At 43.3% G+C, this 25,288-nt stretch overlaps 1 protein-coding gene across 2 annotated transcripts in view; it reads right to left on the bottom strand.

The window, feature by feature from the left end:
* Positions 1-1,682: 1,682 nt before the first annotated feature.
* Positions 1,683-25,288, bottom strand: part of FAM78B (family with sequence similarity 78 member B) — a 112,478-nt gene continuing 88,872 nt past the window's right edge. The window contains exon 2 of one of the 2 annotated variants that reach the window (XM_031011927.3): positions 1,683-8,341. In XM_031011927.3, the coding sequence (XP_030867787.1) occupies positions 8,287-8,341 (55 nt within the window). In that variant the 3' untranslated portion in view covers positions 1,683-8,286. Of the gene's footprint in view, positions 8,342-17,639; positions 18,389-25,288 lie in introns of those variants that run through there. The other variant, XM_004027828.5, reaches the window with a different exon arrangement.

Raw genomic sequence — 25,288 nt, 5'->3', positions numbered from 1 at the left:
AAGGGTCCCTAGGGCTTCAGTTGGAGCCCATTTATCTTTCCTCAGTGATGGGAAATAACTGGTTCCCCTCATCTTCAATGTAGATAGTCTTACGAGGGTGAAAAATTACCACGGACTAGCTGTTGAGCTGAAACAAAGACACATTCTAGAATTTGGGGGATAGATTTGATTTAAACTATTTTATGTCTTGATCAGGCTAGGGACAGACATTTTTGGTTTGGAAACTACGATCATCATGATTTTAGCATCCTCATATCTTTTTTTTTTTTTCCTTCAGAGATGGGGTCTTGCTCTGTTGTCCAGGCTGGAGTGCAGTGGCAAGATCATAGCTCACTGCAGCCTTAAACTCCTGGGCTTGAGCAATCCCCCTATTTCTGCCTCCCAAATAGCTAGAACTAGAGGCATGTGTCACCATCCCTGGTTTTTAATTTTTTTGGTAGAGATTTCCATATATTACCCAGGCTGGTCCCAAACTCCTGGGCTCAGGTTATCTTCCCACCTCAGCTGCCTACAGTGTTGAGATTATGGGCGTGAGCCACCACACCTGACCTTCATCTCCTTTTTATTTACTCCTGAAGTTACTCCATTTCTATCTTGGTTCATTCTCTATCTTTCCTCCTGAAAATGAGACTTCCTCACTCCCTTCATTTTGAACCTAGGCTCATCAAGATATCTTTGTTTTGGGGGGTTTAATCCAATTTCTCTTGGAATCTTGGTGAGGAGCCTCAGAGGCAGGGATAGGATAGTTTTCCACATCCCCAGGCTGGGTGGATGGCTGAGGAGCTACCAGTCTTTCCTTGTTCTAAAGTCTCCCACTCTGACCATGGGTTCAGAGCTACAATTGTAGCTAGGATTCAGAGCCAGGATTGTAGCTGTGTGGCAGGGGAGAAGACAGAAGGCGACATTTGCAGCTCTCTGAAGGTACACTTTTATTTTTGTAGTTATTTATTTTTTTTTTTTGAGGGCAAGAACCTTCCCTTTGTAGAAGCACAGGGATTGGGCAGCTAAGCTTCAGAAGCTTTTCAGAAAGTAGAGTATGCCTCTCCTCTTATAGTTTGTACCTCCTAAGATCTCCCTTCTAAGATCTGCTAAGCAGAATTCAATTTTATTTACTGGCTTAGACTGATGGACTCGGTACCAGCTGCCTTGCAGGCCAATGCGACACTTTTTTCTGTTCACTGGTGGGCATTCTCCAATGACTAGGATAACAAAGAGGAAGAGGCCTGAAACAGGAATAAATCCAACTGGTTGTTCACAGCCACCTCTACACCCCTGGGAACCATCACATGCTTGGCCATTTCTCCACACTTGCACTGTGTACAGTGAGTGCTCAGAGGCTGGTCACAAAGGCCACGTGTTGGTGCTTCTTCAATACACTTACTGTAATTATGCACATGCTTTTAGAGAAAACCTTAGAAGTGGGCTTGCTTTGAATCCATTTGAATCAGATAATTAGTTTACAGACAGAAAATATATACTGTTTTAATTTTTCCAACTTGAGTAAGGATCGCTTTGGGAGTTGTGTGCAGTGTGTTATAAAAATAACTTTTAATTATATTTATTTACTTAATGAATCACACAGATGATAGGTGAGTGGAGTTTGGAAACAGCCTGCAGAGTTGCCCCAAAGCCTCACATTTGTACTGTGCCTTATGATTTATAATGTAATTTCACATCCAGTCTTTTGTTTTTTTTTTGAGATGAGTCTCACTCTGTCACCCAGGCTGGAGTGCAGTGGTGCTATCTTGGCTCACTGCAGCCTCCGCCTCCTGGGTTCAAGAGATTCTCCTGCCTCAGCCTCCCGAGTAGCTGGGATTACAGGCATATGCCACTATGCCCAGCTATTTTTTTGTATTTTTAGTAGAGATGGGGTTTCACCATGTTGGCCAGGCTGGTATCGAACTCCTGACCTCAAGTGATCTGCCTGTCTTGACCTCCCAAAGTGCTGGGATTACAGGCGTAAGCCACCATACCCGGTCACATCCAGTCTTACGTTTGCAGGGAACATTTCAAGGTTTTGTATACCTAGTAAGAGGCAATGCTGGGTCTCTATTTTAGATGTTCCAGCTTCATGTTTTGTGCTTTTTACAAGTGCATTGAGAAAATCATACGATGAAGTCAAAAGAGCCATACTGGGATCCTCATCCTAATATTTAACAGCTGTGTGAACTTGAGAACGTCATTTTATTTTTCAAAGCTGCAGTAAATGGACTCTCCATGGATTATGGTAAAAACAGTAGACGATAAACCTGATTCTGCTCTGAAATGTATAAAGCATAGATGTGAAGCCTCTAATGGAATAGGATGCCTGTTAATGCATAAAGGAGGTGCCTGGAGAGGTAAAAAATTATCTTTATTAAATGTAATAATTGATAGTTGCTTCTTGATATAGCCCAAACATAAAGGAAACAACTCTGTCCTCTTGGTTCCCCTCATCTGTTCTTGTTTTTTCCTTCTCCCATAATATTTCTCACTGCCTAACATACAAATTTATTTATTTATTATGTCTACAGTCTATCTTTCCTCTCACTAGAATGGAAGTTCTAGGAGGGATGGATTTTTGTCTGTCTGGTTTGCTGAGGAGTTCCTAGCATCTAAAAGTCTGGCACATGGCAGTCACATAATAAGTGCTTGCTGAAATAGTACATCCTTTTGCTCTGCAGATCACTCCAGTGATCTTTAGCTATGAAAATATAGGGTTTCAGGGAGAAGAAGGGCACGGAGGACGTGGAAAAATTCATTAGAAGCTGGAACTTTCTGCAAGGCAAGAACTGACAGCTCAGCCCCTCTTCATCAAGGTTTGAAACAGGGATTCCCATGGGAGCTCCAAGGGGGCCCACACCTGGGCTGGCAGCCGAAGAAAATTGGCAGGTCACCAACTTGGGGAGGACAGTGGTTTAGGTTGTTGACTTGGGTGTAATGAACACACTTAAGAGATTTGTGAGGGAGTCTGTTTCAGCACAACTTAGGAATGATTCTGGACAGGCCTCCAGTACTGGCCCCTTGGCGTCATTCTGCTTTGAGAATAATGACTTGGTATGCCAGAAGCTATACCAAGGTGATAACTTGTGTCCTGGGCTTCCTGGCTGCAATGAACTGCCATCTTCCTTTACGCAGTGGGCAGGGAAGGCAGGAACAGGTTAGTATGCCCGGCTTCTGCTTGGGGTTTTGAATCTCTTGGGACTGAGTTCAGGATCCAGGGTTTTTGAGAAATTGGAATTAGATGGGCTGGGAAAACCTTAAAAAGGGATTACTGTGCTCTCTGTTAACAAAACATAAGATGGTTCAGGTAATTAATTTCAAAAATAAAAGAAATGTGACCATATATGTAACATGGCAGGCTACACCATTTCTTCATGTAGGTAACAATAAATATATAGTTTTGTTTGAATATTGTTTTTGCTCCCCCAAGTAACTTCGTTAAATATATGACAATTTGGTTTTCAAAAAATCAGACACATCCCTGTTCCCTTTTCCAAGTTAACATGGAACTTAGTTTTCTTTAAGTGAGAAAGAAATACCACTTGTATTTTCAGTTTGCCTCAACTGTCACTATATTCTACCAACCCTCACTCATACATTTGTGCTGTATATATACACACATACATACTGCAGTGTGTTCAGCAATTGCCAGTTCCTTATTTATTTCTTGAAATGAATGAACTAAGAAAAAAGTGCCAATTGTTCTTTCCAGAGATCATGCATTCTGATAGAGAAGATGCAGGAATCCCTTTTCTAAAATGTGTCTGCAAAGCTGCTTGCTCCAGAGTTGAGCATGTGCTGCTCAGGCCACCTGGTGAGGGTAGAGGGGTCTTAGGTTAGACATATGTATATTTAAAAATACTCCCTCACCCGATGACATGCATGACAGAGGCCCTTTTCTTAAATTTTTTTTCCAGGAGTGATAACCACTATTTACCACTTTTTATTTCAATATCTGGGTCTCCTTGCTCTCCCTCTTTTGACTGGTGTGTGTGTGTGTGTGTAGAGAGAGAGAATATGAATGAATGAATTAATGTGAATTAGTGACTTTCAGCCCTCTTAAAACTGTGGACCCCACAGAAGGGTCATATATCTTGTGGAAAGATCAGAGTGCAGGTGGTGGGGACCGGCAGGAGGAGGGCTCTGATAGGCTAGGTCTTCAGTCCTGTCAACCTCCATAGTTTTCAGAATCCAAGTACACCTCAAGACCTCTCTTCCAACCCTGCAGTTCCCACTCTTGCCTGGATGAGTCTGACCATTTACATATACCAACACTCAGGGAGAGAAGGCAACATTCCAGAAACCTAACTGCCTCAGGAACTCAAACTTTAAGATGACCTGTTTTGATCAGATCCTAGGTGGCAAACATTAAGCTAAAGTAAAATAATTTAGCAAAAGCAAAGCAGAATCTGGTCAAGGGTGTTCCAGGAAGAAATGGTAGTACGAAAGAGATGGAAGGGCAAACTTTATCCTCTGATTCTAGAATGTTCTCTTTCTCCCAATTTCACAGCACTGAATCATAGATGAGGAGAGTGCTATGTTCCAATATTTGTATCCCCCACAAATTCATGTTGAAATCCTAACCCCCATGGTGATAGTATTAGGGGGTGGGGTTTTTGGGAGGTGATTAGGTCATGAAGACAGACCTCTTGTAAGAGAGGCCCAGGGAAGCTCATTTGTCCTTTGCACCATGTGAGGGCACAGCTGGAAGGTGCCAAGTATGAACTAGAAAGCAGGGCCTCCCCAGTCATCGAATCTGCCACAGCCTTGATCGTGGACTTCCCAGCTTCCAGAACAGTGAGAAATACATTTCTGTTGTTCATAGGCCACCCAACTTAGGATTGGTTATAGCAGCCCCAAAAGACTAAGCCCAAAGCGTGTCATTAGGGAGAAGGGTGAGGATCCCTTTCTTTCCCTTACAGTTGTCCATGCTTTTTCCCATCTTAGAATTGTCTTTTGGACCAAATTTGATGGCAACATTATGCCTTAGCCTGCCAGAGCTTTCCTGGCTGGGCAGGATTCCTGCATCTGCCCTCTGTATGTTCCAGAGCTTGCTTGTTCCTGGGGCCATCCCCAGGTTTTGTAGAAAACCAGGCACTGCATCTTTGAGGACCAAATTAAAGAGAAAACATATTTTGTTGTTGTTGTTGAATACACACTGTATTTAACTTTTTTTAATCCCAGAGAAGTGAAATGCAACATCTGTTTGAGTTTATGTAACATCTGAAGACCGACAACTCAGAATTTCCTAATTAAAGTCATTTTTAAGGCACTCTGCAGAGCCAGCTTTCATTTCTTCCTTCATTGGGTTTTTCTCCAAACTGTAGCAGAATACCTGGTTTCTCTTTCTTCAAAGTGATACACACATGCTCATGCCTTAACCTGCTCTTCTGTCCTCCAGGACAACAAAACACAGCACAATTCCAAGGAGGAAATGGTAAAGGAAGGAAATACATGGTGTAGGGGAGCAGGGTAAGGAGACAGCAGAGAGGACACGTACAAGTAAATTAACTGATATAGTCGGTCATAGCTGAAAAGATAAAGAGCAGAAGGGAAATTGAACAGGGTGGGGTGGGCCAGATGGCTGGCAGCCGGTGAAAAAATAGGCTACGTTTCCCAGTGAGATCTAAATTAATTTAGCTAGTTCCCTGTTTTGTTTTTGTTTTTTGTTGGGTTTTTTTTTTCATTTTTAAAGATAGGGCCAATGCAAGGGAGGTATCTCAAAATTATGGAGGGTATAATGTAGGTAAGTGTGCTTGCTTGTGCTCATGCACTTATGAAGGGCTGCGCTTACAGACAGGTATGACTCGGGGGCTCTAAAATGCCCTCCTGATATAAAATAATCTCCCTTACTGGCCCACTTCTGTGCCTGAAATTCCCACCACTACAGCCACTCTTTCTGATTAAGGCATTATCTGTAGCCCCTATTAAAACGTAAATGTCACCTGGGAAGGGTAACACTCGACTCTTTAGCACCCACTGACTGAACTGTCACCTATCAGAGAGTAGGACCCTGAGAGATGGGACATGGGGCAGGGACATTTGGACTGATGGGGAAAGAAGGCTTGGTGGTATGGGACGCTGGAGAGGGAATGGCTGGGCAGCTGAGGGGAGTGTGTGAAACAATGCTTGCCCCGGGAAATTACTTAGATGGAGGAGATGGGATGGCAAAATGAACTTACCCACATCACAGGTTTCCCTAGGCTTTCTGCGTGTGTGTGTGTGTGTGTGTGTGTAGTGTGTCTAACAGTTTGTATATATTATACATTCTATGTATATACCTGATATGGAGTTCACTGGGGCCCATCATGAACATAACACAGTGAAACTCCATCAAGTGAAAGATAACGAAAGCCCTCAACTGTTTTCATGTAAAATGTAATCACATGTAAAGTGAAGCCTGGCATCTCTATAGATCTAGATGGTTTGTATGTAGACAGTGTGTGCACATGTACGTGTACACGCACTCACACACACATTTACTCATACCCAGCAGTGGAGATCTTGTAGATGTGAAGGGTGAGATGCCTCTTCTCAGCCATCTAGGATTTGAATGCACAGTAGCTGCTGCATTGTGGATCCAAATCCTAGATGGCTGAGGAGGTTGGTTGTTGGAAAAAGGACTTGCTGGGGGAGCACTGTGACCCCTTTCTCTGTTAACAGTAGATCCTCATTCAACTCAGATGGCTCTGCAGAAATGGCCAAGGCTTGGGTTATAAGACTTACATGGGCCATACCATCAAGACTGGGGCTTGGAGACAGAAATGTCGCCAAAGTGCCCTTTAAACTTTTGGAGTTTGGGAACCTGGAGAAGGTGCAGGTGAACAGAGAATCTGCAGAGAGTAGGTTTCTGCTCCTAGAAAAGCTGGAAATTGTTTGGGAGCAGCCCCCAGGCTGGATGCAGGAACCAGCCTCAGAGTACCACTCATGGGACCTGCCCCCTCTCCAGGGATCTGCTATGGTTGGCTGAGCTGATGGGGAAGGTGCAGAGAGGAGAAGGGGCTGGAGGAACGGGAAGAGGACTCCAGAGAAAGCTTGGGAAGTAGAGATGAAAGAATCTGGATGGGGAGGGGCAAGGGAGAGGTGATACTAGAACTTTCCAACCCTATTTTCACATTAGAGTCATCTGGGTAACTTAAAAAACTCCGATGCCCAGGATCTACCCTTCGATGCTATAACTGGTTTGGGCAGGGGACCAGGCATGTATATTTTTTAAGCTCCTCAGATGATTCTAACGTGCATCTGATGTTAGAATACTACATCAGAGCAGAATGAGAAATTTTGTTCTGCACTGTTAGGCTGAAGATGGCTGGTCAATCCCCACCTGAGTAAAGGAGAATGAGAGGACTGGTGCAAGGTGGTTGGGGCGGAGGCCGGATTCTGAGGGCTATCTAGACAGTCAAGCCTCTGCTGATTTGTGTGACTTTACAGCCTTGTTAGCTGGTGATTTCTAATCCCATGTCTGGTTGAAAATGTGGCTGAGGTGGAGGTGTTTGGGCGTAAGGAGAAAAATTTCCCTCTCTATTCTGAAGCTTCAAAGAGAAATAATTCACTGTGCTCTATGGGCCCAGGAAGACAAATTCTGGGGCTGATGCTTAAAAAAATGGAAATGGATTTTGTGTTGTATAATAAGTATAAATAAATACATCAGTAAGCAAGCCAATAAATCAATAAATAAACCAATGCACACCATTTTTTCCCTCTTAAGGTGGTTTTCCCCTCACCCCATTGATCCTGGTGACTTACACTCTGCCCCTGGTCACCTGAAGGCACCCAGCCTGGCCGTGGAAGGGGGAACAAGATGACTGCCTTGGCTCTGGCTCTCCAAGGATCAGAGAACACAGAGAAACCTAGAGAGGCCACCCACATGGAGAAGGAGGAGGAAGGGAGATACAAATCCCCCGTTTCTCACCCAAAAGCATAGGGAGGGAAGGCAGGGTTTGGGAACCAAGGCTGGGCCACATTAGGTATTTAAAGTCCAGGCTGACCAGCTCTTCATCCCTAGGAGGCTTCACTTTGAGGGTTGGGGAAAGGACTTGGGATCTGAATGAACCCCATCTTTCCACACACAAAAAGATACAGCAGGCACAACTCTCACTTCAACACAGCTCCCCATGGGCCAAGCAGGCAGCCCAGTCAGCCCAGGGCAAATGCCACATGGCTCGTGGAGGGTGGGTAGGAGGGACTGGTCACGGGACGGGAGGAAGGCGAGGAGGTAGGCAGGATGGCACACATTTTAATGGGAAATCAGCTGTCCAGGGATTCAGCTTCTGGAACCGCCAGCCATTGCTCACTTCCTCCTTCTCAGTCTCTGCCATGTGGTTGTGCTTGCTGGGCTTTCCTTGTCCTACTAGGAGACCTGTATGTGGACATGGAAACATGTAAATAAAGCGGGCATTAAGACAGTGATCAAAGAAATGTCATTCCCTAAAAGCAGATGGTCATGATCTGGGCTCCATTATTAGATTTCAAGGGGAGATGACCCTGAAATTTTACAAAAAATTTTTGGTATTTATTTTCATATGCACTTCTCTATAAAGAGAATATATAACTTTCATATGGTTATTTTAAAAAGATTAAAAACTAAAATAATATTAAAGGTTTACAGGTCATTTATATGTGTAACCCATTAGCAAGTCACCAGGCAATCCTCAGAAATGGGGGGGAAGTTGAGACCCCCAATGGCATTGTTTTTTAGCATCCAAAGCACAAAGGGACTTGCAAGAATCACTGAGTGACCAGAGCTCTGTAGCTCACCCAACATTCCTGTGCAAGGGGGTCACACCACGACTGAGCTAAAACTTACTGTTTTATTCCAGAGTCCAAATCACATGAGATAAAACTTACTTCTTGAATATGCAACATTAGAGAAAACTGAAGTTATTCAGTTATTCAACCTGAAGTTCTCATGTAATAGTTGTGGCCATAACAAAGTGGGTGAATTAAAGTTTTAAAATTAGAAAAAAGCAGTCTTGAACATATGAAGAGAGTTGCTCTAGGGTAAAGCCAAGCATCAGGCATCCTTCTCTTTTTTTTTCTTGATCATTCTTCTGTTTGGTATCTTTGAATTTTTGATATGCTCTGTCTGCTTACAGGGATGTACTGCTATAATGACACAAATTTTATGATTATAAATTAATTAACATGTTGCCTTTTCAGATTGTATGCATGGTTTCAATTTTAGGAGAAAACCAAACCTCAAATTCTTAGGTAGATGGTAAAAAAAACTTGTTCCAATTGTTTGAAGTCGGTAGACAACGCCATTACATATATAATTGGGGACTTAACAGCCTAGAAGACAATGCACCATTACATATATAATTGGGGACGTAACAGCCTAGAAGCCATTCTAGAAAGTGTTCCTCTGCATTCCCTGTGCTGTGGAATAGCTGCCATGCTCTTTGGTGCCACTTCCCCTTCCTGCAATAATGAGATTGGTTAGAATTGGTCAGAGGCACTGACTGTGCTAGGCTTTGCCAGCCCTCAATACCTTGTGTGACATAGAATGACAGACACAGCAGGGATAGAGGGGAATGAGTGGGGCACAATGTGGTTGCACGTGTGCAGAGGCCTTGAGACACCCTGAGTCTGCCTGCTGCTCCTGGACCATACTGGAGAGATGCCTGTGTGCCAGTCACATCACCACAATGACTGCTTTATGTCATCATTATTTCACTATATTATTTCTGTTATATTTATTATACCATAAGGGTGTCTCTGGGTGAGGAAAATTTTTCTCCAGAAAATATTTTAAATGCATGTTTGGATTCTATCAGTTTTCTCTAAGGCAAGGCATGGAGGCTCAGAGCTCTCCATCAAATGTGCTCTCACAAGCCTAAAAACTTTGAGGGTGAATATGGCACTGAGATTGGCCTTCTTCCCATTTCACAGATGGAAAAGTTAAGATCCCAAAGATGGCCTGCATCAGACCACCATCAAGCCAAAATCAGGCCTCAGGGGTCTCAGGTCTTCTGGTCCATGAGACCACCCTGTGCCAATGAACACTGCATTTGATACAGAAATCAGGCTTGGAAAGATCTAATTTTACTGAAGAGAAAAAGACAGGATCATGTCAAGCTGCAGAAGGTTTGGAATCCAACTGAGTTTAAAGCTGCTTACTCTTTCACAGCAAATGCCGTATTTCCCTTCTGATGAACGTGCCTGAAGAAGGCGTTTTCCTTTGTTTGATTTTGTGAGTGGCTCCTGGGAACAGATGCTTTCTTGCTATTTCAGAAGACTTAGGAAATTTTTCAGGTGAGACAGATGAGTCTTTAGTTCCCTGATGCGTGTGCATGTGCCTGTACAAAGAGGTGGGTGGCATAGCCTCTCAGTCCCTGCTCATCTGATATGCATGTGCAGCGTCTTTCTTTCCTAATTAGAAGTAATAGCTTTCCATAGTTTCTGGTACGTGAGGGAGTGAAGTGGGAAATAATTTAATTGGCTGTCTTGCTTTCAAAGCCCAGTTTAATGAAATAGTTCTCAGCCTGAAGTGCATGTATTATCTTTCCTGTTATTTTTCCAATTAACATTTCATTGGATCACGTCTGTGTGGAATATTCTAATTGAAGGGCGGGGTGAAGGGACAAGAGCAGATGGAGAGATAACCAGCTGTTTCTTTCATCCCCAGTGTCTGTGCACATACTGACATGGCTGTAGGTTTTTCCTAGCGCCTTTCCTTCAAAGGGCTCAAAGTGCTCGAGAGAAGTCCTCCCCTGTCAACCTCACCCATCCTCACGGAGCCCCTGGGCCAGGAAGGCAATATCTCCTTACAGGCACACTGGCTGATGCACTGGATAGAGAGAACTAAGCAGGCATTTCCCCAGGTTCTGGGCTCCCTTCTGATGGATGAGCCCAAGGGGGAAAATGGGCAGCTCCCAAAACTTCCTGTTGGCATTGTCTCCCTGATGGCAGAACTCTGTTTAGCCTGACACATAGAAGACACTCACTACAGACTTGTTGACAGAACAAGTATTCAGAGGGATACCACAACATCCTCCCTGCTTGATCTTCTTGTGAAGAGAGGAGTGAGTTGGAGGTGGGCATGAAGCAGGGCTGGGACTAGGGGAGGCAAGCCAGGTGCCTAGGATAAACACTGAAGGAGGCTCGCTTGCACAGGGGCAGGTGGGTACAGCATCCAGTATTTAAGAAGGGACTTACTCCCAGGCCTGTGCATGGCCTGACAGTGAGTGCCTTCTTAAACACTGGATCTTATGAGACCAGCCTGGACAATATAGCAAGACTCCAGCTCTGTGAAAAAATAATAATAAAAATATTCTGGATCCTAGTGCCTGCTTGGCTCACCCAGTCCCAGGACTGGCATGAAGCAAACAATCTCTCCTCCTTTATATTTCCTCTCTGTTCCTAGTAATGCTGGCCCTAGGCTCAGCGATCTCACTATCCAAATACTTCATGGCACTGGCTGTATTCCTCATAGTCCCCAGTTAGGTCCATGTGGCGCTGGGTCGTGCTCTGTGTCTCTGGCCTCTCCCATCATTGCTGTAATTCTAATGTGTTTTCCCTTCTCCCGGGCATTTCTGACCCAGCACTCAGCTGTTTTGAGGATCAACCTGTTTTCTGGGTTAGCCAAGGACATATGTGGGCCTGGAGGCAGAGGATGGGCTCCTATGCTTGGCCACATGGCTTGCTGCCCAGAGGCCTGGCTTCACATTTTTCCTGGTGAGAAGAGCTGGTTAGGCCCCCTTACATTCCCAGGCCCAGCTGGGAGAGGCACAGTTTGGGGTATGGGGACACGGAGCCCTTGGGAAGCAGCCCTGAGGTGAACTGTGTGGCTGGTCCATGTGGGGCCATGGGGAATGGGGCTGCCTGGGGCAGGTGCAGAGAGAGGCCATCATCATATATGCCTCCAGTGTGGTGAGACAGCCTGGGGACTGTAGGGTACAAATAAGTTATTTCTTCATTTTATTTGCACCCACATGGCCAAATCTGAAATAACACCGTTAAACTGTGGGGTCCCAGCCAAGATCTGGGACATCAAAAACTGTGTAGAGACCCACATAAAACTTTGAATATATATATATTTTCCTCTGAATCTCTTGTCTGAGACCGTAACAGGAAAAATGCAGCTGTTCCTGGCTGGCTTCTCTAGGTTTAAACTAGGCAAATTGGGCTGGGATTTCGAGTCTGGCCTAGACTTGACATTCCAGCCTCCTTTCCTTTCCAAAAGGCCGCTTGGAGTTCCAGCTACACATTCTTTCTAGAGCTGCTTCCTGGAGTGCTATGCAAAAATCTTTCTTTCCTTGACCACCAGGGTTCACGCCTCCCTGAACAAACAAGGTGGCTGGGGGAAATGGGACCCACTCTCCGCAGGGGCCAGGCCTCACTTGGCAGTAAGAGTGAGTTCTCCTGAGATGGTTTTGGGCTTCCAAGTAGAAGAGGCCAGAGGGCCTGCTTCAGGCCCTGTGATTCTACTCAAGTCACAATATCTTACATGAGGCAGCACATTAGGCAATTTGGACTATTTTCAGACGCTGTCCTACTTTGTCTTTCTGATCGTGATGTTGGCTGGGCTGTATTAATATCTCAGGTAACAGAGAAGGAAACCAAGTCTCAGAAAAGTTAAATGATTTGTTCAAGTCCAGCTACCAGCAGGACCTCCAAGATCTCAAGTAATGCTGATGTCCCAGGTTCTGGCCTTCTACCTCAGAGCACCCAAGTGGGTCTCCCTTCTAATGTGGGATAGGAGAGAAATCACTTGAAGGCACAGCCTGGGCCACCTGAACCCTGACTCCTCAGTGGAGCTTATTCTGTCTGGTTAAAGTGCATCCAGAGATCAATTAGGGCACTCTTTCCTAGTCAGCCCTGCCTGAGAAAAAGTAGTGGCTGGACAAGTGGAGGAGGGTGCCTGCATTTAACCAGGGAGAGAATGTTCTGTGACAATGGAGTAAAGGTCTGGGGTAAAAATATCTGTGTGCAGAGGGCTCAAGTTCTTAGTGCACCACTAATTTAGTGTGACCTTGGACAAGTCACTTGAGCTTTCTGCTTCAAACTCCTCATAAAGTGGTGATATAATGCCAAAATATTACAGGATTGTTGAGGATAAAATGGCAAAATATTTGTGTCTGTACTATGTAAACTGTAACATACTAATCAGATGGGTGTTGTTACTATTAATAACGACAGATCAGGCCAATACTAAGACTTTCCATCTTAAACAGAGATGCCTCTCGTTCTACACAAAGGAAATGAAAAACTCTTCATAAACTGTAAAGCACTTATACATAAAGGGAATTTTAGGACCCTAAGGTTGGTGATGGGCTCTGTCATGGGCAGGTGCACCGCTGACCTGGGTGGGGATGACACTCCATCTCCCCAGATGCCTTCCTGTCATCTGGCAACTGGCAACTCTTCTGATGGCCTTCCATAGGCAGATGTCCTACCAGGGAAACTGGAACCAGATGTACTCAAGATCTCAAAAGAAATTAATGGCAATAAGACTCTGGGGTAAAAATATCTGTGTGCACAGAGCTTGCTCACGCAGCTCCCTTTCTATCTAAGGATCATTTAGGCTTAATTATAGAGTTCAGGCATTCATTGGGTTTTTGATTAATTTTCTTTTCAGTTTGAAGAGTATGTGAGTGTGGTAGGTCTCTGTATGTGTCTGTGTTTACATCTTTCTTTGCAACTCAGTTGGGAGCTGGCTCTTGCAATGTTTAATTGTGCCCTCAGTTCTAACAAGCACATTCAATGTGCTAACCAGGGCTTGGAAAGCCATTGTTTCCACTGCTCACACCCCAAAGACTGCTCCTGCCATGTTGAGGGACGGCGGGTGGCAGGGCCTTGTTCAGCTGGGACCTCAGTTGCAGGATGTATGCTTTCCTTCCCCTTTTTGGCCTTGTGGTGCTTAAGGGATTCTGAGGCCAGGAGAGCAGATTTCCTACTCCAATTACCAAGTACTCTGCTAAGAGCTGCTGAGTGACAGCTAGCTCACCCACACTGCAGCCCCTGTCAGGCATTATATTCTGGGATAACCTCCCAAAGGGTTTCTTTGCATAAGAAAGCAGTGTTTGTTCTCATATGTTTAGTATGTCCATTTAATAGATTGGGAGAGACTACATGACAGTGTAGATGAAAGGGACTTTCTCCTTTCCTTCCTTTTCTTTTGTGCCCTCTAGGCAGGGATGAACAGGAGAGGCAGAACAGGATAGTGGAAGGGCATGGAAGTTGCAGCCAAAAGGCCCCATTTCAATCCTGGCTCCTGACATTTTGTTTGTGTACTCATGGATATGCCACTTAACCTCTTTGGTCTCAATTTATTATCTGAAAATGGGGATAATAATACTCCTTATGAGTATTACACTTATAAGACTGGGGATGAGAAAATGCATGTGGAAGGCTTTTGTAAAAATACTCTATAAATCATAGTTCTTTTATTTTACTGATCAGAATTGCTGCTTAGTACATATCATTCCAGCACCAGGAAACAGGGAGTTGTAAAAAGGTCCACGGAATGGGAGGTGGGTAGGGGACTAGTCTCCAACCTTCTCATGTGCCCCCATCTCATGTGAGATGAGATTCGGGAGATGTGCTTGGCTCTTCAGTTGGCTAGGTATGTGAGCTACAGCAATGACCCAGGAATGTAAACTGCATGCAGCGAAGGGCCCAGATTAAGGGTTCAACCTCAAAACAGCTGTCACAGATAAAGGGAATCTGGAACATTCAAATTTTCTTTTACGTAATAGTAACAAGGATTTCCTCTTGTTCTTTAAAGGACGGATCCAATTGTCTCTAGTTTTAGACTCATTGGTTTGTGGGTGAATGGATTAGGGATGATGATAATGTTTTGACTGGAGACAAGAGGCTGTGAGTTCTAGCTAAGTGTGACCATGTTGTGAGATGAAATTTGGGAGATGGGGCCTTCTCTTGGCTCTTCGGCTGGCTAGGTATACCATTCTGAATAGACGACCTCATTTAACGAGGCCTCAATTTCCTTTGGGATCATGGACTAAAAGATCTCAAAGGACCTGATTAAGAAAACTTAAGACCTGATGAAATGCTTTTTCCTACGTAATTCAAAACTCTAGTGCCACCAAGAAGCCATGCGTTGTGTGTGTGTCTAAGTCCTGAGACCACCCAACTAAAACTTAATCAAGGCACTAAATGAGCCCCTTTAAACTGATGGCATCTGGCGTCAGGCCCAGGCACTTTGAGGGGAAGGAGGGCTGGATGGGAGGGCAGAGGTGACCTCAACAGAGATTTCAAGGTTAATTCTCTCTTGTACAAGAGACTTTCATTTGGCAATATCCTGACTAAGCTGAAAGATAATGATCCACAAATCACAGGAAGAAAACGGGTCATTTCCTTGTAAAACAACAGTAACTTGAAAATAATTGGCTAAAGGGCAATAGAGCATTCTGCCAGGCTGACTTCAGAGCTGAGACATCCAACTGTAGAGTTCACAATGGTATCAATAACAATAATCACAATGTATACAGTGCTTTTAACTTTCATAAGCACTTTCCCATTTTTTTCATTTTGTCATTATACAACTTCCCAGAAAACTGCTGTGGGGGTAATTTCTTTTAAAACTCTGAAAAACTGTGATTTTTTGTGGGAAACAAGTCTAGCTAAGTATGCTACACCTTGCTTTAGATATATAGATATGCTTCTGAAAAAGTTATTTGTAAATATAGTTGTGTAAGTCATATCTTATTTTAATGCACTAGGCGAATTTGCAAACATAAATCTTGTATAGCATTTTGTAATGTAAATTCTAATTAATCTGTTGTTTGTTACAACTTTGGAGTTTAAAATACCAGGTTTTCTTAAAGTGGGGCCACATGGATTAGAGTCTAGGGTCAGTATCCACTCCCCAGGATCCCATAGGGGTGGAGTCTAATTCAGTCTGGGGGAGAGAGTGCTGCCTGTGGTGTCAGCATGGAAAATAAGCTGCGTTGTACTTTAGCCATGGAGCTCTCTGGGGCTGCCTTTCCCAAATAAAACAAGGAAACATGGGAAGGGACAGAGAATTCCAAACGTAACAGCTGAATTATTTCTAAATGAATGTCTCCAGGTCCTCTGTGAGCCACTGATGTATTATTAATGTGTTGTTATAAATAACTTGCCATCAATAACTAATCTATAACAGAGTAGTTGATGTTGGGGTGTGAGGTTAACACTACATAATTTGGAGTAGATCTGTTAGCACTCTTACGTAAGTAAGTACCATCCCCTGGGACTAGAATCTGAAATAAATTAGACTAAATTGAATTTTTAATAAAAGTAATAAACCCTCCTGCTTTTTATTCTCTATCCACAAACTCTAGTAGAAGACAGCTCTTTGGAGCCAACCATGAGATTGTAAAACTGCTTTGAACTTCAACTTTCTCCCTCTGAAATTAAGCTAGCAGTGTCTACTTATTAAATCCACAATGACAATGTGAAAGTTTTATAATTAGTTTGCATGGAAGGGGGTGGTGAACAAAAAAATATATATACAACCATATATATGGTTGAATTATTGAGAATAAAGGGAAAAGCTCTTTTTTGAGGTGGGGGAGGAAGGGTGATTCAAGCTAGAACTGCAAAAATCCTGACTTAAAGACTGGAAACCATCAAAAAGAAGTTGTATATTGGCCTGACTAAAGGAAACCTGGCCTCTCATCTTTACTGGTTAAATCTTAGCAATACATGCTTGCTTAACATGAGTAGCTTAGATTTTCTTTAAAGAGCTCTAAAGTTAAGCCTTAGGAAGTAGTTTCTCACAAATGTTCAAGTTTGAGCTTCTGTGAAATAGAGCTAATAGATATAAAAATATACAGCGTATGTACATAGAAAGGCTACAGGTAGATATGTAGGCACTGGTGGCAAATATGTTAGTAATTATGCTATATGCATCCTTCATGTGTGCATGCGTGCATGTGTGTGTGTGTCTATGCATACGTGTGTCCATTCTATATGTTCAGATCATTCAGAAACTCAAAAGAAACAGAATGAAAATGCTGTTCTTATTTGCTGAAATGTTCTTGAATCTTACATGGATTCATGGCTTACAACTTTTTAAATATAAATTTAGGGCTAATCATGGGAACAGAATAAGCAGCTGTAAACAAAATCAAGTTAGGATTTCACTAAAACATGGACAGGGCCCCAAATATCATAACTACTGCAGAATATGGGAATTACAAAGCCAAATACTGTGATTAAAAATACTCTGAATAAGCAATCTTTTTGGAAAGAGGTGGGTAGACGGAACTAATGAAGTGTTTCCGTTAGTTCACATCAGCACCTTGGACAGTTCCAAGGAGGCTTTGTCCCTCAGGAAGGAGCAAATATCAGTATTTGTCTAGTTTTCTAAGCATTCATTCCATTGAGTGTGTCGATCTGATTATCAACTAATAAATGCAGAAGTATTAATGTGTCATAAAACCTTATTCTTTCCTCTCCCCATCACCCATTCTTTCACCACCCATTTCCCCAGCACCCTCCAGTCAGACAGCAGGAGTCTGTCTTACGACCACCTGGTGTGGATGTTTTCACTCCTACTTCTAATTGGTTGGGAAGCAGCATTTGCCACAGGCACTGTTTAATTTCGTTTCCATCCCCTGCATCTCACAGGAAAGAAATGGTCAATAGTTCAGATAAAAGAATCATCCTGGTCAGCTCCAAAATATGGCTACTTGCATGGTAATCACAGCAAGTCTGTCAAATCAGTGATTTCTTTATTCCTAAGAGGAAGGGATTTTTCCTAAGGATTATGGTTCTACCACCCAAGGAGCAGCCCTACTCTTCAAAAGTGGCTGCAAAGGCTGGCAAACCGAGAGGTCTGCTTTGGCTCAGAAACTCTGTTTGGCTCCTGCCACCCCTGGCACCCTCACTGCATGTCTCAGAGGCATGTGATCCACACACAGTCAGGCCAGTCTGCTTCTACTTAGGAGGGATCACAACCAGAGGTGGCCCCCGCTTGGGCCTCCACATGAGGACCTGGGCATCATTGGCATTGGGTTTCACTAGTGCATTAGGGGGGATGGGTTCCATCCGGCTCAGGATCCGGGGCTGCTCCTGCTGAGTCCTGCCCACCAGCCGGGCCCGCTGTCCCAAGAGCTGAAGAGGGTCCACTTCAATGTCCACCCTCATCCTCCACTTGATGGTCTGCAGAATGATCTTCTCCTTTGTGGTGGTGTTCATGGCCACCAGCCAGGTCGTGAAACTTTGGTCTCTCTTGATTCTTGTGAGCAGTGGCACATTGCTGTCGCTCACAGGCACTGCCCATGTCACACTGGGGTAGAAGTTGTCATTCATGCTGACGGAGAACCTGGAGATCTTGTTGGTGGGGCCAACCAGGGTCACAGTTTCTGTGGTGTTCCCGTACCAAGGGTAGCTCACCCCATCTGAGTCACTGATGGCTTTTACTCTCCCTTCCCTCAAGTCAGGCAGTTCCCAGCTTGACCTGGCAAAGCAGAAGACATGCACAAGAAAAGAAGAGGCTGAATGAATTTTTCAAAAGCTGGAGAGGTGCTCACTGCTTACTAACATAGTCAACTTGGGCAAAATGGGAAGTTCACAGGGGGAATTCAGGGCAAAAAGTTCTATGCTGTGCTGTTTCAGGATTAAATGAGAACAAACCAAAATAAAAATAACAAAGCCATGCCAAAACAAGTTAAATACAACCATGGCTGACCCAATTGAGAACAGGAAGCTCAAAAAGGCAGTTGTGGACCACAAAGAGACATCAACTAGTTAGATGATGGTAATCAGCAGTTTAGAGGAAATCCATTATAAGAACCACTTTCTTGGAAATATGAATGTGAATAAGGTTTGCTTTTTGGGAAGAAATGATGGTTGAAATTCGATGTACTTGGAAGGCAGTATCTGGTGGAAAGAAGGGCAAAAGGAGGCAAAGTTAAAGGTTATATTAATTTCTTAGGAAATCATAGTAATAGAATTTCTACTTAACAAAGAGGGTTGTTTAAATTCTAGGCATCAGCCAATTTTATCACTTAGGCATAGAAAATCATAACATGAGAAAATCATGGTCATCTTCTGGAAACCATCTGAATGTGAAAGTTGTTCTACAGGCTGGCATACACTCTAATGCACTGCTCTCCCATTGCCTTCCAGTCCAGCCTGGAAGCCTCACAGCTTAGTTTGGCAAACTTGCCATTCTGGCACCTACCTACTCCTCCTGGCTGTCTCTGACCTTGTACAGGAGGAGAAGGAGGAACCAATGTCTCTACCCCCTGCTGTAGACTGTTGCTAATAATAATTGCTGATACTTACTGAGTATTACTCTATTACAACCATTGTGCTAAGTACATTATCTCAGTCAATATTCAAAATTCTCCACAAGATAAATACATTTTTATTTCCATTTTACACACGAGGGGATGAAGGCTTAAAGATGTTAAGGTACATGACAAAGGTCCCAAAGATTGCAAGAGGTGAAGCTGAGAGTTGTCTGACTTCAAAGTCCCTGGTTTTGGCCACTGTATCATACTGCCTCCCAAAGTACCCTTACACAGCGCTGGAGGGAGTTAGAGTGGAGAGGACTCAGGCCGTCTAATGAGTTAGCAGCTCCAAGACCAGTCATGGAGAACTCGACTGGACCCCAATAAGGGCAGAAGTCTAGTCAGCAGAGTGTTGATACATTCTCCATATTTTCGCTCCGGGTACCAGGGATGATGCTTGGTAATAATGCACTAGAATTTAATAATTAAAGAAATGAGACTGCTTTATTCATCAGCTAAGAGGCAGTGGTCTTCTTTGACATAAAGTTCTTCCTCCTATGAAGTGACAGAAGATCCTGCAGGGTTTTACACAAGTTGTCTTAAAGGGAATTGCATTGTCAAGCTAGTGCTGATTAACATCTCAGCACCCTTACTGTCACATGGGGACATGGAGACACTAACCACTGCCTCCTACTGACCCCCCACAGTACCTCCTAGGCCAGTCAGCCCCAGCCTGAAGTGAAGGGAGGGCTTGGCTGCCTGGGGAGGAGGTGACCCCACAGCTGCAAGAGCCTTTTTTCTTGTCATGTCCTTGGTAACTGCTGGGAATAGCTGCAGTGTATCATGGTTGGCAGACACTAAGTAAGGAATTGACCTGATGCAGAAAGTCAGAGAGAGCTCATTTTGCTACATATGCTTTTGCAGCTGGGGGGTAGTAGCTCCCAGGTAATTCTATGCCATTTCTTACTGTACAAAAGGGAGTACATGTTCTTTGAGTGGGTCAGAGGTTGTGCAGAGACCCAATCTGCTCATTGGGTTCATGAAATAACCATGCTGGAGTCGGTTTCATGCCCCCAAGCAAAGGGCTAAGACAATTCTTCAGTCACAATACATCTATTTTCTGTGTTGCCTAAATCTTGTTTTACACATTTTGGTTGTGACCAGTCCCTGCTGGCCTTTGAGTTCCTTCTTAGAATTGGAGGGCAGGTATTCCCAGCAGTGGCAGACTGTTCTTGCTCTCCCCCGCTACACACTGGGCTTACTGTGGCGTATTGCCTGGGGAATTTGGTTTTGAGTGGATGTACTTTTTATTCTGTTACAACATAGTCCTTTTCAGGCTATCTTGCTTTGTCTATAGAGTCTTTATAGTTCTCATATTTTTGCCTCCCATCTTCCTGCCCAGAGCTGTGTGAGCAGAGACTTGGGCCCAGGGTCTGCAAGTCAGCCTTGTAAGACAAATCATAAAACTTAGTTTGGTCCTAGGTTTTTTGAAAAACAACAACAACAACAAACAGAGATAATGCAATAAAGACACACTCTTGTGGCTATCTCAGGAGGGAAGGAAAATACCCTTTTCTTGGAGGAGTTTCTGGAACAGAGAAGTACAACAGGCTTCTTAATCATCACATCAGAACAAACACATCTGGCCACATGTAGTCATTGGGAATAGTGACATTGGAGGTTACACTTTAGTTCCATCCACACTGTTGTTACTTCTGCAACTGTGCTTTTGGGAATTCCTCAGGTCAGAGGCATGTTCTCTTCCATAGCCCTAGGGAATTAGGACTACATCATTAAGGGATGGTTTGATTTTGGAAACAGCCAAAATTCATTACGATTTAAGTCTAGTGAATACGGAGTTGCTTTCTATTTGAAAAATATCAAATTTTTCCTTTATGAAAAATAGATACTAATGTACACCCCAAGGCAGTGACCTTCCCTTCTTCCCTCTCTCTATCTCTCGCTCCCTTCCTTTCTCTTTCTCTCTCTCTTTTTTTTTTTTCCAAAAAGAGAGTTGTGTCTATAAAATGCATGACTGGTTTATGTAGCTGATAAAATGTCTTTGGTAATGGTTTTTTGAGAAGTCTCTGAAAAGTTCCAAGAACAGTAGCACTATTTGAGTCACTCAATGACCATTTAAGGGGATTACTTTGAATGGAATGCCAGAGGCATTTCAAACTCCATATGGCTCAAACTGAACTCATCATTTCCACCATAAACCAAGCCGTCTTCCCCTGTCTCTGCTGCAAGGGGTGGCCCACTGCTCACCCAATCTTCAAGGTCAGAAGTAAGGGCCATCTTTGGCTCTTTCCACACCCTCCCCTAGGCTGCCACAGTGACTGTATCACTGCATCCTGTGAATTTTGCCCCATAAGTGATACTTGAATTTATCTCCTTTTCCCCACCCAACTCTTACTGTCTTCACTTAATCCAAGCCCTCAGCATCTCTTACCTGGTCTACTGGAATGGCACATAATTTGTCTCTCTGCATCCAACTCTGGTCTCTCTCAAATCCATCTTTTAGGTTGTCCAAGTGTTCAAACATGCAAATCTGATCATGCTCTTTCTATACATAAAATCCTTCCAAGGCTTTTCTATATGGACATCGTTGGCATCACCCACAGGGTAAAATTCAAGTTCCTTAACAGGACATACATGGCTCTCCATCATCTGGCCTCCCCATCTCCACACACCATGCCTTTCTCACCTCCACTGCTGTGCCCTCTGCCTATGCTGTTCCTCTTCCTATTCAATTTCCACTGTATCGAACTACTACTCATCCTCTGAGAATCACCATATGTATCACCTCCTCCAGGAAGCCTTCTCTTCCATGCACCCATAGATATATCTACAACTACAGGTGTCAGATTATATTATAAAGATCTGTATGTCTTTCTCATTAGATTACAGGTTTCTTGAGGCTTGGAATTATGACTTATTTTTGAATCATTAGTGTCTTGCACATGGCTGGCACATAAAACTTAATAACTATTTATTAAAAGAATAAATACTTTATTTGAATTATTTTCATGACTGTATTCCTGGAGCTTGGTAGAACTTGTATACGACAAAGTGTTTTATTACAGTTTTATACTTTATATATTTACTCACCTTTAAAAAAATCTAACATCTATTCATTTAGAATCTATTATTAGAATAGTATCATGCCTTGCACGGAAAGTTGCTTATCCTTAAAAGGAGGAGGCACATTTAAATGAAAGTGAATGAAGTAGTGAATATGAATGAATTTTAGTGACTACTCGTGCCATCATATACCTACATACAAAAATGAGTGTCAGAGACTCCAAGTGATACAGCAATTTGGAGACACAGACAACCATGCAGGCTACAGCAGGGGAAAAGCTTTGTGAAGGAAATGGCATATGAACACTTTGGAATAGAGATAGGCATTCCAGGTGGGAGTCTGTGTCATAGGCTAAAGTGTGATACCAAGCATGGATGTGGAGTGTCTAGGAAACAGAGAACACTGGGAAGAGTGAAGACACTGCTGGCGGGGCAGGGTAGTATCGGTTTGTGGAGCACCTTCAATAATGGGTTTAGGCACCTGGGCTGCATCCTAGAGGTGGTGAGACTTTTGCTCAGGAGAGTTAACTGCGAGGAAGAAGAGTAATGAAAAAAGTAGGATTAGAGGGTTAAAGGGAGGGAACGAGGATGTTTAGGAGCTTCTGCAACACTGCAGGTGATCTTTAATGAGGGCTTCATCTAGACTGGTGGCTGAGAAAATGGACAGGAGGTGTCACATATAAGAGATATTACAAAGGTAGATTCTTCAAGGTTTGGTAACCAATTGCCTGTTAGAGACAAAAGAATAAATAAACAAAAAGAATCACTCAGAAGAGGCAAGTATGGCTGATTGTGTGTGTGTGTGTAATCATTCACAGAAGTAACAAGGTTGTGGTCTCACTGTCCCTGATATTTTACACCCATCCCTGAACCAATCACAATGGTATTTCAAGGTGTAGTACCTGACTGCTGCATTAGAGCATGAGGATGGTGAGGACGGGGTTGTGTTTGTCTTTGCATCCTTTGTCTGGAGCATGGTGTCTGGCACATGATGCATACTTACTAATCTTGTTTCTCTTTATATCTCATTATTTATTTCTCAGTGTCCTTTGCTAGTTCTGCCTCATCTTTCAACCTTTTAACATTGGAGGGCCCCAGGGCTTAGGCTTTGGTCTTCTTCTCTTTTCTGTCTATTTGCATTTCCTTGGTGATCTCATCTGGTCTCATGATTTTAAGTACCATCTGCACTGTGACAACTTCCAAATTTGTATCTCTAGGCTGGATTGCTCCCTTGAGCTCCAAATCCATATATTCACCTGCCCACTTGCCAAAAACTTTGGAGTCACTCTTGGCCACTCTCTCACATTCCACATGCTACCTATCAGCAAATCCTGTGGATGCAATCAAAATATATCTAGAATTCAACTCCTTTCCACTACCCCCATCACCATGACACCGGTCCAAGCTAGAGTTGTCTCTCTTAGATTACTGCAGTGGCCTTCTAACTGGTCTCCTTGCTAATTACTCAACTTTGCGTCCCTGTTCTATTGTCAACATGGCAGCCACAGTGATCTTGTTAAATATTTGTAAAATCGTGTCACTTTCTTGCTCAAAATGTTTCCATGCCTCCTAAAGCACTCAGGAAAAGCTCAGCTACTTAAAATGGCTCATGTGGCCCTACATGATCCGGTTCCCTATTTCCTCTCTGATTGTATCTCCTTTTCTCTCCCTCTTGCCCATTCTGGCCTCTGTGCTGTTCATTGAACATGCCAAATAAACTCCCACCTGAGGGCCTTTGCACTTACTGTTCATTTTGCCTGGAACAATATTCCTTTGGATATCTGAAAGGCTTGCTCACTTGCCTCCCTTATTCTTGGCCCAAATACCACGTTCTCACTGCAATCTTTCCTAACAACCATATTTAAAATTGCAACCTCCTGCCCCAGTGCTCCCCATCCCACATCTCTGCTTTATTTTTTCTCCACAGCACCTTCTAATACACTATAACTTACTTATTTTGCTAACGGTCTGTCTCCCCTCACCCCACTCTCCAAATATAATCCCTAAGGCAAATTTTGCTAACGGTCTGTCTCCCCTCACCCCACTCTCCAAATATAATCCCTAAGGCAAGGATTTTTATATATTTTATTCACTGCTATATCTCCAGTACCTAGAACAGTGCTGGGAAAATAGGAGTTCAAAATCATTTCTTGAATAAATATCAAATTGATCTGAAGTGAAAGATGAGTGGAGACCATGAATTTCAATTTGGACACTGCTGCATTTGCGGAACTGACTAAATAGGCGGACACTGTGTCTGAGTTAATTGCAAAGTTGGGTCCAGAGCTTAGAAGAAAGTCAGGGCTAGGGATGTAAATTTGGCAACCATCTGCATGGAGAGGATCAGGTGCTGGGTGAGCTCTTTGAGGATGACAGACCTGTCACATGGCCAGAGACAAAGAAGAGTATAAAAAGCAAAGGAATAGCCAGCAAAAAAGGAGAACTAATTTCCAAAGTTGAGAATTTCAGGGAGTCAGCAGTGTCAAAAGCCACAGAAATTGAAGAGAAAAAGCCATTCAACTTGTTAATTCTCAAGACAGCAGTAAAGATATACTGGTGGAAGCCATTCTGCAAGGGAATTAACAAGCACAAGAAAAAAACGAGAAGAAGTTGGGCAACAAAGGGGAGAAGAGAGATGAAGTAGAGAGCTGGTCCAGCATCATGGCTGAAAGCAGCATTCTGGAGCCAGACTGCTTAGGCCTGTAAACCTAGTGCTACTACTTACTAGTTGTGTGAACTTTCTGTACCTGTTTCCTCATCTAAGAAATAAGGAATAAAGATAATAACAGTACTTACTTGATGTACTTGGTATGAGAATTAAATGAGATAATGAATGGGAAGTACTTAGCACAGCTAAATACTTTCATGTGTAAAACAGGAAGAAAAATAACTCCAGATCTCCCTACATCTCAGAACTATTACAGAAATCAAATGAAGTGATGATGTAGGAGCAAATGCTTTGTAAACTACAGCACACAATGTCTCTCTCTCTCTCTCTCTAATTTATATATATAAAATACATATAATTATATATATTT

Source organism: Gorilla gorilla, chromosome 1, assembly GCF_029281585.2.
Source record: "Gorilla gorilla gorilla isolate KB3781 chromosome 1, NHGRI_mGorGor1-v2.1_pri, whole genome shotgun sequence".
Taxonomy (NCBI): domain Eukaryota; kingdom Metazoa; phylum Chordata; class Mammalia; order Primates; family Hominidae; genus Gorilla; species Gorilla gorilla.
The sequence above is the reverse complement of the archived record's forward strand: the minus strand, read 5'-3'. Positions and strand labels throughout refer to the sequence as shown.